This window comes from Haliotis cracherodii, unplaced genomic scaffold, assembly GCF_022045235.1.
Source record: "Haliotis cracherodii isolate W230 unplaced genomic scaffold, xgHalCrac1.p SCAF_2, whole genome shotgun sequence".
NCBI lineage: Eukaryota > Metazoa > Mollusca > Gastropoda > Lepetellida > Haliotidae > Haliotis > Haliotis cracherodii.
Genome location: NW_027266275.1, coordinates 55,615,204 through 55,636,972, shown reverse-complemented (window position 1 = coordinate 55,636,972; position 21,769 = coordinate 55,615,204). Strand labels below are relative to the sequence as shown.

Here is a 21,769-nt window from a genome sequence, read left to right as displayed (position 1 = left end):
GGTCACGAAAAAACGAACTTTCATCCGACCAATCATAGCGTCGCAAATCACAAAAGTGGCAGTTGGAATATGTTTTGTAATCCTGTAATCTCGGAAAGGTTAACACGGGGTATTCCGAACGACTTCAAAATCATCGTCTATCTCTCGCTTCAATGGTATAAACATTTGAACAAGAGATACTTTGAGTAGCCCGCGGGAAGTACTGTGTTTTGACCTATATATATTGTTGCTAACGGCGATAAATGGTGCAGTCTTATTATACAACAACAACATAAACAACATAAACAACAACAACTGCAACAACTACAAATTCATTAATGTTACAGTGCAATACTTATCGTGGATAACATCACCGACACTAACATGAAAACGTGCTGACATATGCCAAGTACAATTGGTTCCATATTTTTCCATATTGTCGTCAATATTATGAATACAAACTCCCTTTGCTTTTTGTTGTTGAAAAAGTATGATTTTTATATGCCAAACCGCCTGGGGCCCCAAACACACTTTCACTATATGACAGAGTGTACATTTTGGGGTATTTAGTTGACGTGAATAATAAACAGGCTTAATTCTCTTAATGTTGTGTGTTGACACATGCTAGCTGTGTTACTGTCGTTAATGTCCACTAGAAATGCAGTGGTTGAAACGTGTGTTGGTCACCCAACGATCCATCAATTCCTTCTTTGTTTGTTGTTTAATGCGGCAATTTTCCAGCTATATGACGGCGGTATGTAAATAATCGAGTCTGGAACAGACGATCCAGTGATTGACATCATGAGCATCGATCTACGCAATTGGGATCGATGACATGCATCAACCAAGTCAGCGAGCCTGACCACCCGTTAGTCACCTCTTACAGCAAGCATAGTCGCCTTTTACAGAAAGCATTGGTTGCTGAAGTCCTACTCTCACCCGGATCTTCACGGGTCCCCAAGCAATGATATTGCTGGAATATTGTTGAAAGCGGCGTTAAATCAGTATATAGAGTACTTGGATCGTCAATTCTCATGCACTGAAATTCATTTGATGCTGACGTCATTATTTGTATGTAATTGATTTATGCATCACATAACTTACGTATGAGGAAAATTCAAATAAATACGAGGGAATAGCCTTGTCACTTGTCATGCACTTAATAAAACCAGCCAAACCATTTCCATATCCAATAGAAATATCTGCTTAGTCCACTGTGCGATTCCGACTATATCATGAGCATACATTTATGAATCACTATCAAATAGTAATGATATCAGGTGTTCGCGAGGAGATGAGTGTATAGTTGGTTTATTTCGTTATTTGCTAAAATAATGCTACCAAGTGAAAAAGGTTTTCAAATAAAATATCATATTTTATATTCAATTATTAACCATATGGGTTAGATAAAAAAATCTATCAACCAAATAATTTCATAAACTAAACAGTAACTTGATAACTTTTTAGAGATCGATAATATTTTAGGTATATTTGAAGGTTGTCTTTTCGCCACATAACACTTGAAATAGAAGGGAACTGAAAGATCTTTGTCAACATTAAAGAAAATCAGTACGAAAGTGCATAGACATGATTAGCCAAAAGATTTTATTTTGATTCGTATTATTTTTATCAGTATTTTATAAACTAATCTTCATTAATAAACATGGTGATTAATAATGTCAGTCACTTTGGCCTTTATTATTGAAGATTATGTTTTTATACTGCAAACGGTTTGTGCTAAAAAAAAATCTTCATTGATGACTTTCATCTGATGAAAGACAACCAACCAACCAACTAACCAGTGTATCGAGCGATCTATCACTCACTCAATCTTTCATTTCTGTACGGAGGAGTGAGTGAGTATGGTTTTACGCCGCATTGAGCCATATTCCAGCAATATCACTGCAGGGGACACCATTAAAGGGCTTTACACATTGTACCCATGTCGGGAATCGAACCCGGGTCTTCGGCGTGACACGCGAACGCTTTAACCACTAGGCTACCCGACCGCCCCTTTGTACTGAGGAGGCCACACGCCCATCTATATGTCAAATGCTGGATCTATTAAATGATATGGTGATTGATAATTTGCTGGTTCCTTGCCTCGTAAACTGAAACGACTGTATTCTACCTTGCTTTTATACATTTTATGGCGCGAAGTATATCAAATAGGTTTTTTTCGTGACGGATACAGTATGATACGTTGTCTGAATAATTAGGGGCCACGAGTTGCGTCCCTTGATCACACGCCAGAAAATCTATGATCGAGGGTTCGAGTTCCGGTTTGTCAGCACCATACCCGTGCTCGTGGTAAACGTCTGAAACCTGCATCTCTACGGGCTTTCCTTTTACATTAAGCCCACACGCCCTGATACAACTGGAATACTGTTTAAAGCCGCGTTAAACCGAACTTACTCACTCACCAAATTAACATGTTTTTGTCACTACAGGATATTGAGAGTGGCCTTTGCATAAAACACAAATTGCAAACCTCTTCGTTAGCTACTAGTAGATGTTGCAGTACTGTAAGTTTGCAAAAGGATTACTTGGGACTTCAGTTTTAACCTGGAAGTAACGAATCAAATTATTGACAAGCCTCCGAGGAACAATAAACGGTTTGACTTATGACTATACAGCGCCGTACTCGTGATCACGCATAGACAAAACGGTCTTTGCATAAAACACAAATTTCAAACCCCATTGTTAGCTATATATCCAGCATTGTAGCATCCTCGAGGTTTACAAAGTATTGACACGCCTCCTAGGAATGGAAAACGGTTTCTTAGGAAGGAAAGACGAAATGTGCCAGAACATTGGAACACCGACACAATGTCGGTCGAAATAGAAGATTCTACTACCGCTTCTAACAATACCTTTGTGCAAGATCTAGCCAGTCTCACAGTCCCTGAACCACATATTTTCCTTTCCATCCAGCCGTTTCTGTGATGGAAAAGCACTCAATGAAGTAAGTCTCGATTTTCCCCATGTTCCGAATCTCCCATCTCACTGGGACTCCTTTGCAATTTAAATGGAGGTTTTTATCGTCTCTCTGCATTCTATACAAGATCAGGCAACGTATTTAAGCAAATGAGATCTATGTTTAGTTCAGAACATAGTTAAACAGAAACTATAACAGTGACAACAAATACACCCTTCCAGTTAATCACTTTAAAGGTTATCAACTGTAGTACTGTGTCTAAATGTGACTATTAAATACATAATATATTACTTTCAGTGACAAGTGAAGATATACATATTTCTCTCTCTCCCTCGCTCTCTCTTTCTCTCCCCCCCTCTCTCTCTCTCAGTGGGAACAAATACTCCCTTCTACTTAACAGCTGCAAAGCTTATCAACTGTAGTACTGTGTCTAAATTTGATTATTAAATACACAATATATTACTTTCAGTGACAAGTTAAGATCACTTATTCATTATACATATTTCTCTCTCTTTCCTCTTTCTCACTCCCTCTCTCTCTCTTTCCCCTCTCTCCCCTCATTCTCTCTTTCTCTTTCTCTCTCTCTCTCTCTCTCTCTCTCTCTCTCTCAGTAGCAACACCCTTCTACTTAACAGCTGCAATGCTTATGAACTGTAGTACTGTGCCTAAATTTGATTATTAAATACACAATATATTACTTTCAGTGACAAGTGAAGATCACTTATTCATTATACATATTACTCTCTCTCTCTCTCTCTCTTCCCCCCTCTCTCTCTCCCTCGCTCTCTCTCTCCCTCTCTCTCTGGGGGAAGGGAAAGTCAAGGGTAGTGGAGGCAGGATATATAAGGTGAAAAGTTTCAGTCTGACTCAATGAGGCGGCACGCGGAACTTATAGAGAGCTTGTTTGAGGGAACCGATATGATGTCGTCGTCGAGAGGATACACCAAGACAGGGCGACGCCTCTTGTTAAAATCTAACGAAAGAGAAGTGTGTGATAGCGTGAGTGTGTTCCGGCTGTGATGCAGTGGATAGTGAATAATATAGCCTGCCATTTCCAGCCAGGGAGTGTCACATTTAAACAGGGACCTGTACTGAATCCTGCATGTGTGTGTGTGTGTCATACATCATTATTTTGGTTTCCCCGTCCACGTCTGGGTGCTCCAATTTCGTGGATGTGTGTGGACTGTTATGAAGTCGCTGAGTGTTGGGATAAGTATCTTATATCACATACAGATGTAACGACTTATTTATCACGACCTTATTTGTGACCATTGCTGGATGATAGTGTTCTGTTTATCAAGACTGTGTGTGACCACGACTGGATGCTAATGCTATGTATACCATGATTGTGTGTGGCGGTTGCTGATGCTCTGATACACGAAGGATGCTGTATTTAGGTCAAGGCAACGGACCAGCCAATGCATGCAGAAAAACATATCGGGCATATGTGTTCAGACCTCGCTCAAAGGAATGATCATGAAATATTGCGCAACGGTAGGACCGAAAGACATTATTCTGATCTGTTGGGGCAAAAACGCCACGAATGTTACAGTGTCAACTGAGGGGGCTGTTAAAATCCTGCTGAACCAATATGTACTTTTAAAGAAATTTATTGGAAACGTACACACAAGGATAAGGAATCCAAGTCTTGATTCAGTTCGTAGGTAACGTGAATTACGGCATACATACTTCATTCAGTCAAATAGTGAGTCGGAGTATATATATCACCGTATACATCATAAATGACGTTTGACGTCAAGATGAATATATCGAGCAATTACAAGTAAACGCCATTAGAAAAGACGAAACATCCTAAGTCAAGACGTTACCACAGTAGTGTGACTTAATGGTGCTTCTCTGTCAGCATACAGTGTAACATAACAGTGCACCATGACATACTTGACCTTCTCAAGTAAGCCTGACCACCATTGTGACACGCGGTATTCTGACAGAGGAATAAACACTCAGCAAGTCATTCTGCAGAAGATGATGTGACTTTTAAAGCAGTGTTTATTTCTTCAAATGACTTGTTTCACAATTGACAAGGTTTCATCCGCCTCATCTCATGAATTGCCTTTCTTATATCAGTTGGGATCTACTTTCCATATTAACACCATCAATACCAATGGAGAATATTCCTCCATCAGGAATAAGATTTGGCGAATGTTGTGATTTGAATTGAATAGGCCTAAGTTATATATCATATTCCTTCAGCAGTTTATCTATTCAACTCGGACACCTTACACACCACAGTAAGAAGATCCCTCTCCATCAGACATAAGGCTTTCAGCAACATGGATTAACAATTTGAAGTATTGTACTTGATGGCTGGGACCAATTCAAGAATAAAGACGTAGTGGTTCTTCTCATCTTCTGAACTGGGCAGCTAGGAAGTCATGGCGAGGCTGGGTGTTGTGTTGTTGGCATCATGTCTGTCCATCTGTGTGTCTGGGAGTCCGTGTCCATCTGGAACAACAAGGAAGGTGTCACTGAATGGAAAACTTGGGTCTGAGGAGTTTCCAAATCTATTTTTCATGGAAAATATTTTATCAAACATGACAAACCTATTAGAGGATGTACATCTGGATATAACAGAAAATGCTATTACAGATTTGCCGTTTGAAGTATTCAACCACACAATCTTTCAACGAGTTACTTCCTTGAATTTGTCAAACAATAACCTTACAAAGATATCAGAAGGGTTATTTAACCAGTTCAAGTGTTTGAAAATCTTAAATTTAGCTGATAATGAACTTGAGAAGATTTCAAATGATGCATTTAATGTACTCAGTGAACTTGTGGAGCTCATACTCAAGACTAATGCCCTGACAAATCTTCCCTCAGGAATCCTTGGTACTGGTGAAGAGAACTCAAACCTGAGGAGATTTGATGCATCTCGGAACAGGATCAGATTCATTGGTGACAATGTCTTCCATGAGGGTCTGGTCTTTCTGAAGGAAGTTGATCTTTCGTATAACTACCTAGAGGCATTTGAGCCCTGGCCATACATTCCAAGGATATCAAAATATACAAATAAGCGAATGTCCTTCAATCTTCAGTATAATCACATCTCACGTTTCTCAAACACTCTGGGGTGGACAATGCTCAGAGAGCCTAATGTGATTGTTAATCTTACACACAACAGACTCAGGTACTTCAGGAAAGAGAATTTCAGTCAATATTTGGCCGGACAGATACCTACAATAGCTCACATAGGTGAAATGGGGGTCATTGTCCGGGACAACCCATGGTTCTGTGATTGTGGATTGCATTATTTATTGATGCAATTCATTGACACGTTCTATTATAGTATGGCCCAAAGCTTCATGACCTGTGATGGTCCAAGTGAATTCAAGGGATATAATCTTTCTTATTTCTTCAATCATCCAGACCAACTGATTTGTAATATCACAGAAAGATGTCCCGCTGACTGCAAGTGTCAAGACCGACCTCATGATGGCTACATACTTGTGGATTGCTCCAGTGCAGGAGAATACGCCGACTTACCACAGACTGTGCCTCTGGGGCCATTATTTCTTCAACTGTCTCATAACAAAATAACTTCATTGTCTCACAGAGATTACCTTAAAAATATCACAAAACTTGATGTGTCTTCAAATAACATTTTACGTTTGGAAGATTCCTTTCTTGAGAAAATAACAAGCTTGGAATATATTGACATTAGAAACAACGGTTTAAAGACCTTACCGTCAAGAATTCAAAACTTTCGCATGTCATCCGTCAGGTTCAGTGGAAACCCACTCGTCTGCTCATGTGACACCATTTGGATAAATGATTGGGTAAGACGTAATTCTGAGAACATGTCTTCTGACTCCCTGTCCCGTCACTTGTGCTACCACAATGGACATTATTTACGTCTTGTCGATGTGACTTGGAACTCTCTCGTCTGTTATCGAGATATCGCCATTAGTGTCAGTGTGGTGCTTGGAGTGTTACTTATCATTCTGATCATTTGTACTGTCGTCTGCTGCAAACGGAAATACGAGTGCAAGGTTTTGTTGTATGACATTTTCCGTTTTCATCTTTTTGACCAAGAACCATGTGAAAAAGCAGACGACACTTTGAAAATATATGATGTGTACCTGTCTATTGATAGGGAAAATGAAGACATCCGACTTTGGGTGAAAGATGAACTTTTGAAACGACTCGAAAAAAAGTCAAAGTCTCGTCCAGCATACAAAGTGTATTACCCCTGTCGTCAGGACGACTTTGGGGACAGTATAGCAGATCAGATGGTGGAGAACATCAACAAAAGTAGAAGAGTTCTTGCCATTGTAAATAGCTCCTATCTTAAAAACGGCTGGTCCATAGAAGAATTCGACCTCGCACATCGTCTTATGGAAGAAAATAAATCAGGTCGTCTGATTGTTTTACAGCACGGTGATCTTGACCTCTCTGCTGTTACACAGGAGCCATTGAAATCCTACTTGAGTGGACGTCAATGTTTGAATGTCTCTGACCGGTGGTTGTGGCAGAAACTAAGATACGAATTGCCTCAAAATCTTTGAACCAACCCGATATCTGCGTCCAGATGGAGCCTCATGAGTGATATCAGTAATACTCATGGATTTCAGTCCGAGAGTAGGGGAGTATTCGTGAACCAGATGGACGATCCTGATTTGGTGTCGACCGATGTGGTTTATTGTAGTAAACTTCACTTGACCATCTTGTGTGAAACTACTGGGCAGATTCCGTTCAAATGTGATGACACCAAAGTAACGAGTGTGTGAGTCGTCTTTGACAGTATTTGTATGTATATGAAGGTCTGTCCACGTATTGTGGGTGTAAGCTCAAACTGACACAGGTGCACGTTTACATATAATGGGGGCATCTTAGACGGTTGTGCCTTTGGTGTCTCGTCTCCAATGTATGTTCCAAGGATTATGATTCATTTGTTACTTTTTGTTTCAATCCATGAATGAATAAATGGGATGAATGAGATCTTCCAATATTCTTCCAATATTAGAAACTGCTCTATGTATAGTTGGTTGAAGATAAAAATATTGGTCGGTGTACAAGCTCTTTTGGGCCGTTGTAGATTATGTCAATTTATATTTTATTATGTGTTTGCAGAAACTACTGATACACGTATGTTGAAGTTTTCATAGATCGTGTTCATTTTATGCATTTTGGTTGAGCAGTCGAAACATTTATTTTTTGGAAATCAGCATTGTACGTGGCATAAATTGTTAATACCGTCACACAGCTACGTATGTGTATATATGTTTACAAACTGTGCATGATTTATATAAGTTATGTGCATAAACATGTATACAGTTAACTGTAAACTGAACTAGACTTTATTTCACTCAAGGCTACAAGACATAGCACAATGACGGTTAACAGAGAACAATATATACACATACAGTATTATGTACACTAGTCACTTAAAAACATTTACACTACATTTATAGAAAATTGATAAGATCTTTTTGGTACGTTTATCTTCAAGTTCAAATAATTTCACCAGTCTAAACATTAAAGGATTTGTATAATAATAATAATAATCATATTAAGAGCGAGAGGTAATAAACATTTCACAAACTAAGATACACTGATACTCATCAGCATGTTCAGAACAGACATGTTCTTTCCACTGGTGGTATATTTGACCAGCGACCTTAATCAATTGGTAGCCTGTGACAAGACAATCTAAAATGTAAAAGTGGCATGTGGTATATCTTTGGTAAATGATGTAGGTAGTATTCTTTTTTAATTTCATATTTGATAAGTTTATAGAATCTAGATTTTGAGGCGGCTCAATATCAGAGTCCCATTGTTGGAAGAACTGATCTTTAAGACGTGTCTTCACCATACATTAAAAAAATATTGGTATGCATGGAGATTGATTTATCCGAAACTCATTGTATCCTGATATGAAAAGAATATGTTTAATTGCCTTTAAGACCCTTTTCTTAGAATAATTATTATTGCATTAATAAAGGGTATTTTGGACGATTTTCAGGTGATTAGTTTTGTCCAGAAAACAATCAAGTTACTCATTACAGTGATGTAAGGTGGTTTGCGTCCCATTTCTGCATACAACATACAAAAGTTGAGTACTCTTTTCAATAGGTAACAATTTTGTAACAAGATTTTTAACAAATCAAGGTGAATCTTTTCCATTAGAGTGCAGTTTGCAAAACCCAGATTTCTGAACCAAGAGTTAGGATGGGGATTACCATTTTTTTTCCATAATCCGAATGTTTTTTTCAAAGCAATGAATAACTTTTTGTTTTGTGTTTTCCAAAAATGACTGTACAGATTGAAGATATGGTCACTCGTAGAAAATCCATTCCGGAATTCAGCTTGAATTTCAGAGAGGGTTTCAGTGGTATCAAGAAAAGAGTGAGTGAGTGAGTTGGTGAGTGAGTATGGTTTTACGCCGCCTTTAGCAATATTCCATCAATATCACGGTTGGGGACAACCAAATGGGCTTCACACATTGTCCCCATCACGGGAATCGAACCCGGGTCTTCGGCGTGACGAGCGAACGCCTTAACCACTGGACTAACCGACCGCCCATCAAGAAAAGAAGTTAGTCTGTTGTTAAGACAGATGTAAATAACTTGCTCAGACACGATAGGAGTGCTGTGGGTCTATATTTCTTTGGGTCATTTAAATCACCTTTATATCTCTAAATGGGTCTTAAAGTATTCGATCATCTTCTGTACCTTCCTTCACTATTTTCTGGAATGATCAACTGTAATTTATGTGTAATTCATTTAACCTTTGTTGTAGTTTATCGCGATATGTATTACTATATTTAATCACGGTCTTTATATGAACGACTTGCATGCTGTAAAGGCTTTTTATTGTTAATAGCTTTCCTCTTGTTAAATAATGTCCTGTTTTGGAATATTTCCCACGGTCAAGCTTGCATTCACGCCCACACCATGGTTTTCTTTTCTTTTAAGGTTTGTTAATAGATCTCTGTGTATATTCCCAAAGAGCAACATTAGCAGCTGAGCTAAACATAGCATTTATAGTACTGACAACATCATTCAGTTTATTTTCTATACCATTATCTATGGGCAAGTTTGTTTTGTTTGTTTGTTTGTTGTTTAACGCCGGACTCAGCAATATTCCAGCTATATGACCGCGGTGTGTGAATAATTCAGTGTGGACCAGACAATGGGCAAGTTTGTGATTGCATCACAGAGCTTCTCAATATCATATGTTTGAATTTGGGCTACACACTGGTCAACGAGTCTCTTGTCCCATTTTGGGGTTATCACATTATCATAGGTGTCCTCTTCTTTTGTGCCAGAAGAGAGTTCATTGCAGTGCCAGGGCAGAGTGTATGTCTGAGAATACAAGATGGCAGCCGAATGATGCAGTACAGATGGCGCTCCAGTGTCATACGAGGGAAGTGATGTCATAGGACACACGTTTGTCAAGATGTGTACAACTGTATGACAATATCACCGCGGGAATTCGGATTTCTTGACATTTCGTTATTGATTAAACAGGAGCTTTTGTAGATATTTTAGATTTGAAAAAAATATTTAGTGACATGTATATAAAGTGCAAAAAAATAAACATGTTTGTATTTTGAATATCATATTTGTCAAATATTCAGCAACTGGTTTTGTTGATATTTTAACACTAGAGGCGAATGTATAACATCACACAATGAGGTGAGTTACACCGTCTTGCGTGAATTCTATGAATAATCACAAATTTAATATTTCTGGCGCTTTCACTCTTCCCTGATTTCTAACTGAGTGACAGTATTATGGAAGCCATGTTGTCCCTCAAACAGGTTTACACTATTTAACCATATGTGCTGTAGATCATTAAATTAAAGTTCACTTCCTGGTATACTCTGACGTCGCCCTTTATAAAACCACAACGGAGCATGTCAACCAATCACACCGCAAGCGCCGAGTAATGAGGGAAACCCATCGGAGCTCCGGAAATACTGCTGTAGAGTTTAAAGTGTCCGTTGACATTTTTTGCCTCATTTTAACTTTAACATGTTTCACAGCCCCCATTTGGCCCATATACATAAGTAAACATTCATAACAAGACCATATATACATCATTAGCGGTTTATCTGGTTTGGTTGACTTATTTCTATGTGTGTTTGTTGAGGGTTATTTTGACCCAGTGGGTCTATCATTCAATGTATACGCCCTTTAAATAGAATTACAGTCATATCACGGCATGTCAGCTTAATGTGAGAAGAAAGACACGCAGGTCGTGGACGTTAACCTCTTTGGTATGTTCAGCCCATCTGTCGCTAATACGCGAAACAGAATGCATGCGTGCGTTGTTATAGCTGTGTGTCCAGTCAAGACGATGTTAATGTGATGTGAAAAAACACTTGTTGCCTACACAAAATACTATCGTGCATTTTGATGTGTACAACAGTGTGTGAGTGAGTGAGTATGGTTTTACGCTGCTTTTTCAATGCATTATTCCAGCGATATAACGGCGGGGGACACAGGAAATGGGCTTCACACATTGTACCCATGTGAGGAAGGAAAGCCGGGTCCTACGCGTCACGAAATAACGCTTAAACCAATAGGCTAGACTAACATCTAGTCTCTGAAATGAACATATCGTACAGAAACAAACAGTTGTTCAATTATCTTCATAAAAATATAATGAAAAGGAGCCCAGAGAATGATAAACATTATAGACTTGCATGGGCTCTTTTTGATATATTTGTATCAGGGTCTGTAAGACAGACTACCAATAAGCCACCCCTACTGACTATGAAAACTAACGTGTGATTATTCCCAGTTCACGAAATTCATGTATGAAATAAGTAAGACACTTGCAGAGATCAGTTAACAAGTAATCAATGAGATACTATATAATACTGGGAACGCCAAACAACGTCATTGCGAAATGGTTACCGTCGACACTTCTAATGATCTCATGACTACCCAGGACCATGAGTATCAGCAAAACTGATATCCACATCAGTCAGAGGCTGTCAGGAGAACGCTTGACAACCTTGTATGTATCAGCGATCAATCTTCAGAAGTGTCAACCAGAAACACGCTCCGACAGTGGTGGTCCCACTCGCCTATATTAACCGTCCCTTCGCCTCATATTTTCTAAAATGCTGTCTTCATTAATACGAGCGTTTTCAAATCAGCACGAAACACATATTTAGTCACCGTGTAAGACATGCAATATCTGTATCTTAAATACGATACATGTATGATAACCCTGGTATGCAGAATTTGATTGATATGTATGTAGATTGTAAATATAACGACAACATCTAAAGCTCGGGCATATTCGGCAGTTTCCGATACCAATAGGTAACGGTCACAGATACTTAATCTATCAACCACTGAGGGGAGGCCATCGTCCGAGGCGCCGCAATTCACTATGCAGAGTTGCGTCCCTTAGGCACAGCAGAATTCTATGCTTGTGGGTTCGAGTCCATACCCGTGCTCGTGGGTTTAACTAAAGTCGTACACGTCTGAGGCCTGCATCACTTGGACTTTCCTCTCGCATCAAGCCGACGCGGCGTGTTATAACTTGAATACTGTTCAAAGCGGCCTTAAACCAAATCACACACTCACTAAATAAATATGTTTCCACGCTGCAGCATTTGCATACTCGGAACGGCTTTTGCTCAAAACACAAATTGCAAACCACTTCGTTAGCTGTATGTCACAGTATTGTAGAAATCGCCAGGTTTACTTGGGACTTCAGTTTTAACCTGCGAGTGACGGATCAAATTATTGACACGCCTCCGAAGTATAATATACTTAACAACAAAAAATCCTTTGACACCAATATTTTAGTGTATTTTTCAAACAAGTAAAGATTGGTTTTCAATATTGTAGTACATGTATGGAATCAAGTCACAATAACGCAACTGCTACAGAAAAGCATGCATTTCATGCAAAAGTTGACTTTTATGTAAGCCCCATGCATTTCACTACCCAAGAATGGGTATAAATAACATGTGCGTTAACGGGATTCCATATGCATTGTTTAGCATCGTGCTGACAACAACCACTCAGAAAAACAACAAAATTACGCAATTATATAACATTACGAAATGCCATGCCTTTCCGAAAATGAGCGTCTGCGAGCCATTGGTACGCTTGAAGCAGGATCGAGTCAACGTGATGTTGCAAGACAATTTAACGTCCACAGAAACACCATTTGGTGTTTATGGCAACGTTGGCAACAGACGAATGCAGTCAGAGAACATCCTCGGAGTGGCAGGCCACGCGTGACCAATAATCGACAAGACAACTGGATTCGAACAACACACCTTCGAAATCGATTTCAGCTAGTAACAGTGACTGCAAGAAGCATCCCTGGCCTTCGACGAATATTTTCACAAAGCGTACGTCGTCGCCTCAGATGTGCAGGGATTGTCGCCAGAAGACCCGCCAGACATCCCAGACGTATTGACAGGAAACTACCGTAAAGAACGTCAAGCACGTCTACAGTTGTGCAGACAGCGTCTACGCTGGACGGCCATGCAGTGGGGACAAGTTCTATTCACTGACGGCTCTCGTTTTCACCTCAGCCACAGCGATGGACGGATTCGAGTGTACCGACGTCGAGGTGAACTTTACGTCAATCATTGTGTCATGGAAGAAGATCGGTTCGGTGGCGGCAGCGTTATGGTATGGGGTGGGATTACAGCAAGACAGAGGACACGTTTGATAATGGTAGAGGGAAATCTCAATGGACAGCACTAACGCGACGAGATCATCGGCCCTGTTGTTCTACTGTTTTTGCGTCGTCCTGGCCCAGGCATTACCTTTCAACATGACCACGCCCGGCCTCATATTGCCCGACTTGTTGAGGATTCTCTTCAACAAAACAACGTGAATGTCATCCCCTGGCCGGCTCGCTCCCCTGATCTCTCACCAATCTAGCACATGTGGGATGAGATGGATCGGCGCCTTCGCCTTCGCTTCAACCACGTGTTCCACAGACACTCCAGGAACTTCGAAACATGCTCCAGCAGATATGGAGAGATATCCCACAGGACTTGGGGTGGACACACACGCTATTGATTTGTAAATTGACATTTTGGCGTGTTCATGTTGTGGTTTTTTTTTTTATGAAATCACGCATTTTCTGAAGTCAGTATGGTAAATTAAACCATTTGAACACTTACAGGAATCTTTTATCTGTTGCAAACCGAAATTGTTTCAGATTTGGTAAAAAACATCACTTTGCATTAAATCTTATTCAATGTCACAGGAACTTTTGTTGTTCAGTATATATAAATTATATGGCAGTAAGAAAATTTTATGTGCACAAATAATGGAATACCAGCACAATGTTAGCTGAGATAGAAGATTTTACTGCAGCTTCAAAAAATATATCCCAATACCCTTTGCACATGATTAGGTAACGTATTCAAGCAAGTATTATCTGCATTTAGTTCAGAGCTATGTCAAACCAATGTGATAATAGTGACAACAAATGCACCTTTCTACTCGAACCGTAGCTTATCAACTGTAGTACTGCGTCTAAATGTGATTATTAATTACAGATTCGTTATACATCTCTCTCTCTCTCTCTCTCTGTCAATTTGTTTCCCTCCCTGCCTCCTCTCTCTCTCTCTCTCTCTCTCTCTGTCTGTCTCATTTTCTCTTTCCCTCCCTGCCTCCTTCCCCCCTCTCTCTCTCTCTCACTGTCTCTCTCTCTGTCTCAGTTTCCCTTTCCCTCCCTGCCTCCTTCCCCCCTCTCTCTCTCACTGTCTCTCGCTGTCTCTGTGTGTCTCAGTTTCTCTGTCTCAGTTTCTCCATCCCTCCTAGTCCTGCACCATGACCGTGGAATATATTTATTTTATGAAAAAATAATAATCTAGAAATGCATACAAAAGCAAGTCTAGCCAGCTCAAGCTAGCTCTATAGGGAATTTTTTTATTTTTAGAGTCACGAAGGATATTGTGTAATATAAGATTTCAGAGACTAAATGTTAGTCTACATCCCTCCCTGTCTCCTTTCCTCTCTCACTCTCACTCTCTCTCTCTCTGTCTCAGTGTCTCTGTCTCAGTTTCTCTATCCTTCCCAGCCTCCTTACACCTCCCCACACACCCACCCACCCCCCACCACCGCCCCCCTCTCTCTCTCTCTCTCTCTTTCTCGCTCTCCTTTACAATGATAGCGCTAACAAAACACGAACAATGAGAACATACATGGACAGATTCAAGCTAGAGACGACGTAATCTATATTGTTGTTAGTGTGCATTCAACCATTGCAGAACGGCAGGGTGCACTCAAATAATGATTTATTGTGCCTTACCCGGCCAGTGAGTGTCACCTTCAAACCGTAACCGGTGTTGCAGCCTGTATGTGTGTGTGATACATCATCATCATTTGGGGATGTTTCGTCCACACCTGGGTGCTCCGAGTTTGTGGATGTGTGTGTGATATACTGTAGGCGACACCCGTTGACGAGCTTTTATCACGACTGCATGTGACTATTTCGTGCTGGATGATATTGTTCTGTGTATCATGACTGTGTGTGGCGGTTGCTGATGATGTGATACACAAAGGAGACTTATTTGGGTCAAGGCAACAGACCTGGCAATGTCTGCAGTACAACATATGGGGGTATATCACGTTCAGACCTCGCCCAATGGAATGATCATAAAATAGTGTGCAAGGGCAGGCTCAGAACACATACCCTTTGGACGTCCACATGTGCTCTGTTCCATTGACATAAGGCTTTCAGCAACATGGATTAACAATTTGAAGTGTTTCAATTGATATCTGGGACCAATTCAAGAATAAAGACGTAGTGGTTCATCTCATCTTCTGAACTGGACAGCTACTAAGTCATGGCGAGGCTGGGTGTCGTGTTGTTGGCATCCTGTCTGTCCATCTGTGTGTCTGGGAGTCCGTGTCCATCTGGAACAACAAGGAAGGTGTCACTGAATGGAAAACTTGGGTCTCAGGAGTTTCCAAATCTATTTTTCTTGGAAAATATTTTATCAAACATGACAAACCTGGGGGAGGATGTACATCTGGATATATCAGAAAATGCTATTACAGATTTGCCGTTTCAAGTATTCAACCACACAATCTTTCAACGAGTTACTTCCTTGAATTTGTCAAACAATAACCTAACAAATATATCAGAAGGGTTATTTAACCAGTTCAAGTGTTTGAAAATCTTGAATTTAGCTGATAATGAACTTGAGAAGATTTCAAATGATGCATTTAATGAACACAGTGATCTTGTGGAGCTGATACTCAAGAATAATGTTCTGACAAATCTTCCCTCAGGAATCCTTGGTACTGGTGAAGAGAACTCAAACCTGAGGAGATTTGATGCATCTCGGAACAGGATAAGATTCATTGGTGACAATGTCTTCCATGAGGGTCTGGTCTTTCTGAAGGAAGTTGATCTTTCTTATAACTATCTGGAGGCATTTGAGCCCTGGCCATACATTCCAAGGATAACAATCTATTCAAATAAGCTGTTCTTCAATCTTCAGTATAATAACATCTCACGTTTCTCAAACACTCTGGGGTGGACACAGACCAGAGAGCCCAATGTGATTGTTAATCTTGCACACAACAGACTCAGGTACTTCAGGAAAGAGAATTTCAGTCAATATGTGGCCGGTGAGATGCCTACAATAGTTCAGATAGATGAAATGAGGCTCATTGTCCGAGACAACCCATGGTTCTGTGATTGTGGATTTCATTATTTATTGAAGCAAATCAATGAAACGTTCTATTATGGTACTGATATTGCCCAAAGCTTCATGACCTGTGATGGTCCCAGTGAATTCAAGGGATACAATCTTTCTTATTTCTTCAATCATCCAGACCAACTGATTTGTAATATCACAGAAAGATGTCCTTCTGACTGCAAGTGCCAAGACCGACCTCATGATGGCTACATACTTGTGGACTGCTCCAGTGCAGGAGAATACGCCGACTTACCACAGACTGTGCCTCCGGGGCCATTGCTTCTTCAACTGTCTCATAACAAGATCACTTCATTGTCTTACAGAGATTACCTTCAAAATATTACAAAACTTGATGTGTCTTCAAATAACATTTTACATTTGGAAGATTCCTTTCTTGAGAAAGTAACAAGTTTGGAATATATTGACATTAGACACAACGGTTTAAAGACTCTGCCACATAAACTTAGAAACTTTCGCATGTCATCCGTCAGGTTCAGTGGAAACCCACTCGTCTGCTCATGTGACACCATTTGGCTAAATGATTGGGTAAGACGTGATTCTGAGAACATGTCTTCTGACTTCCTGTCTCGTCATTTGTGCTATCACAATGGACGTTATTTACGTCTTGTCGATTTGAATTGGAACTCTCTCGTCTGTTATCGAGATATTGCCATTAGTGTCAGTGTGGTGCTTGGAGTGTTACTTATCATTCTGATCATTTTTACTGTCGTCTGCTGCAAACGGAAATACGAGTGTAAAGTATTGTTGTATGATTACTTCCATGTTCATCTTTTTGACAAAGAATCATGTGAAAAGACAGAAGATACTACGAAAATATATGATGTGTACCTGTCTATGGATAGGGAAAACGAAGACATCCGACTTTGGGTGAAAGATGAACTTTTGAAGCGACTCGAGAAAACGTCAAAGTCTCGTCCAGTATACAAGGTGTATTACCCCTGTCGTCAGGACAACTTTGGGGACAGCATAGCAGATCAGATGGTGGAGAACATCAACAAAAGTAGAAGAGTTCTTGCCATTGTAAATAGCTCCTATCTTCAAAACGGCTGGTCATTAGAAGAATTCGACCAAGGACATGATCTTATGGAAAAAACTAAATCAGGTCGTCTGATTGTTTTACAGCACGGTGATCTTGACCTCTCTACTGTGACACAGGAGCCATTGAAGACCTACTTGAGTGGACGTCATTGTTTGAATGTCTCTGACCGGTGGTTGTGGAGGAAACTAAGATACGAACTGCCTCAAAAACCTTGAACCAACCCGATAGCTGCGTCCAGGGAGAGCCTCACGAGTGGTATCAGTACTATTCACGCTTCTCTGTCCGAGAGTAGTGGAATATCTGGGAACCAGATGGACAATCCTGATTTGGTGTCGACCGATGTGGTATAGGTGTAGTGAACTTCACTTGACATCTCCTTAAGAGAAACTGCTGAGCAGATTCAGCTCAAATGTGATGACACCAAGTTAACGAGTGTGTGAGTTGTGTTTAAGTCGTCTTTGGCAGTATTTGTATGAATATGAAGGTCTGTCCACGTATTGTGGGTGTAAGCCCAAACTGACGCAGGTCGTGCACGTTTATCGCTTTAGATTATGCCATTAATCAGTATAAATTAGCAGATCCTTAAATAATTACATGTAATGGGCGCATCTTAGACAGATGCGCTGTCAGTGTCTCGACTCCAATGTATGTTCCAAGGAATATGATTAGTTTGTTACTTTATGTTCCAATCCCTGCACGAATAATGGGAAGAAAGAGATGTCCCAATACTCTCAAGTATACTGTTTCATGTATACCTTGGTAAAGGTATACTGATCGGTGTTGAAGCTCACCTGGGCTGTTGTAGATGATGTCAATCTATATTTTATTACTTGTTTTCAGAAACTGCTGATTCAAGTATGTTTAAATTTGAATCGATCGTTTTCATTTCATGTGGGCGGTCGGGTAGCCTAGTGGTTAAAGTGTTCGCTCGTCACGCCGAAGACCCTGGTTCGATTCCCGACATGGGTACAATGTGTGAAGCCCATTACTGTTGTCCCCCGCCGTGACATTGCTGGAATATTGGCAAAAGCAGCTAAAAAAACATTTTGGTTAAGCAGTCAAAATATTGTTTTTGGAAATCAGTATTGTACGTGGCATAAATTGTTAAAACTTTCACACAGTTACTTTTATGTATAAATGTTTACAAACTGTGCACAATGATTTATGTAAGTTCTATGCAGAAAGAGGTATAAAGTTAAATCTAAACAAATCAACATGGAAGCTGAACTGTGTAGTAAAGATGGCGCTCCAGCGTCATACAAGGGTAGAGTTGTAATAGGATTTAGGGTCACGCGTTTGTCATACAACTGTATGCATGTTTACAAGATGTGTACAACTGTATGACTATGACAATATCACAGTGGGATTCGGATTTCTTGAAATTTCGTTATTGATTTGATAAAGAGGAGCTTAAGTTAGTTAGGCTTAAGAATTACAGTAAACTACGGTTATAACGAACACGCTTATAACGAACTGACGGATATAACGAACTAACTTTTTAGTCCCGGCTATTTGCTGTAGTTATGCTGTATATATGCTTATAACGAACTACGGTTATAACGAACTAAAAAAGTAGTCCCTTTGAGTTCGTTATAACCGTAGTTTACTGTAGTTGTGTAATTGTAGAACCGTGTGGATATGCTGACCATTTCACATAACAACATACACAACTCATACAAACTATATTAAATACAAATACGGTATCTGGCAAATATTGCAAAACTGGTTTTGGTTGACATTTTAAACAGTAGATGTGAATGTATAACATCGTGTAATCAGGTGAGCTACACTGTCCTGTGCGTTTTCAGGCATACTGAATTACAGGCTTCGGTGAGTAATCACCAATTTAATATTTCTGTAGCTTTGTCTCTTCTCTGACTGCAAGCAATGGTGTACACATGAATGACACTGTTATGAAGGCTATGCTTATGTTGTCCCTCAAACATTACTAAATTTTTACCTGGTCCCAGTGTGTGCTGCGTGTTGTGAACCATTGTATTATCACTTCCTGGTATACTATTACGTCGGCTCTTATAACGCCTCAGCTAAGCCTGAACATGTAAGATTTTTATTTTATTTTAAACCACTTGCCTCCGGTCTTGTATCAAACCTAACGTGGCGGGTCGCATAAAAATCACATATACCCTGAACAATACTTACACAACTTATTGTTTTCTCGCGTTAGAAATGTTTGATTCTCATTAACCATATTCATACAAATCGCAATATTTTGAAATTAGGAACACGCGAGGTGGAAAGCATCACTTTCTATGAACTGTTGTAGTTAACACAGGGTGCACTATCGACACAAACATGGATTTATCGCCACAATGAATGAGTCTATATTTTAGAGCAATATTCTTCAGGAATCGGAGGAATTCTATTTGTATAAAAACTCTATGTGGTAGTTTTTATATTCAAATATTCTAGTTTGTTTGTTGTTTAACGTCGCACTATTCCAACTATATGAAGACGGTCTGTAAATAATTGAGTCTGGACCAGACAAACCAGTAATTGACATCATGACCTTCGATCCACACAGTTGGGATACGACGACATGCATATAAATATTTTAGTAGTATATATGTCTGCCTGTTGTAGAAAATATGTGTACTTTATAGGCAAATAAATAGTAAGTAAAACTATAATGATATTACTTTTTTTTGCAAAAATCTGGCAGACTGCCACTTGCAGTGCCGTATTGGAGCGTCACAAATCAGTGTTGAGAACCCCCAACTTCCCATTTTAGAAATTCAGAAGCCAGAGTGGACCGGTAAACCCTACGGCGCTGCGCTTTACAGCGAGGCCAATTTTGAACGGAACTCCACCGAGCGCCAGGCATCGGGAGCCCCACGCTTATAGAACGTGTACCAAACGGGACAGCTTGACTGGACAGATCAGCCGGAATTTATCAGCGATCAATGTTCAGAAGTGTCAACCAGACACACGCTCCGACAGTAGTTGTCGCACTCGCCTATATAAACCTTCCCTTCACGTCATATATTCTAACATGCTGTCTTGATTAATAAGTGCGTTTTAAAATCAGTCTTGGGACGACATACACATTTAGTCACCGTATAAGATATGTACTATCTGTATCTTAAATGTGTTACATTTATGATAACAAATGTATGCATAATTTGATTGGTATGTAGATTGTAAATAAAACGACAACATCCAAAGCTCGGGTATATTCGGCAGTTTCCGTTGCAGATACCGGTGATGAGCCGCAATTGCTCCCACGTGAAAAATGATCCGTCCGTGTCGTGCATTCAGTGAAAATGTGAATCTTGCGAATGAATATTGCCATCGTCGTTTATGTTTTGCTGTAAATGAAAACAACTGATTTAAGAGAAGAATGTCAGTTGTGACACATAATTTAAAAGATAAGGTACACAACAATATTATTTATAGAATACAAGATTACGTTTATTATATTATTGTCTTAGTACACGATCCGAAGCTTCATTAACTGCTTCTGGGAGGCCTATTTTTACACTTATTCTGTTCAGACCCTCGAAGCGATTCCGAGGTAGATGAATCCTTTGAAAGAGCCGACTCAATGAGTATTGGGTGGTCGCCGCGTGTATCCTTTTGTACCGAGAACACTGCTCGTGTTATCGTGCATTGGGATATTGCGATCTAAGTTGTGAATACAATTGCCAAAACCTTTCATCGGAATAGACTATGTTTAAACTAAAAATACTGAAATAAGAAACTAACAACCACAGACAGATTACCTGTATAGTAACATAAACCCTTACCCATTGACCATACGGTGGCACGGGTGACCAAGTCGTTAAAGGTGCCACAAATCACCTCGCAGAGTTGCGTCCCTTTGGGCACGCCAGAAACCTATGATTGTGGGTTCGAATCCCAGTTTGCCCCGTTTGTTTCTAGGCTTGTCAGCACCATACCCGTGCTCGTGGGTTTCACCGAAGTGGTAAAGACCTAAGACCCATCACTTCGGGCTTTTCTCTCACATTGAGCTGACACGCCTTGATATAACTAGAACACTGTTAAAAGCGGCGTTAAACACAACTCACTCACTATTGGCCATAGCGGAAAGACCGTTTTAATCACAGTTAATATGTAAACTCCATACAAAATCCACGCTCAGTCC

At 40.0% G+C, this 21,769-nt stretch overlaps 1 protein-coding gene and 1 pseudogene across 1 annotated transcript; both read left to right on the top strand.

Annotated features, from left to right (window-relative positions):
* Nucleotides 1-4,832: 4,832 nt before the first annotated feature.
* On the top strand, nucleotides 4,833-7,808 carry LOC139469298 (protein toll-like). The gene has a single exon (XM_071251437.1). It carries the CDS (start codon nucleotides 5,314-5,316, stop codon nucleotides 7,444-7,446), a length of 2,133 nt encoding a protein of 710 aa, XP_071107538.1. The 5' UTR covers nucleotides 4,833-5,313; the 3' UTR covers nucleotides 7,447-7,808.
* A 7,394-nt stretch (nucleotides 7,809-15,202) lies between these two features.
* On the top strand, nucleotides 15,203-20,508 carry LOC139467696 (protein toll-like; annotated as a pseudogene).
* The last annotated feature ends 1,261 nt before the right edge of the window (nucleotides 20,509-21,769 follow it).

What these genes read in the sequence shown, in the direction of transcription:
- LOC139469298 (XM_071251437.1), top strand. Translation starts at nt 5,314, where the DNA reads ATGGCGAGGCTGGGTGTTGTGTTGTTGGCATCATGTCTGTCCATCTGT.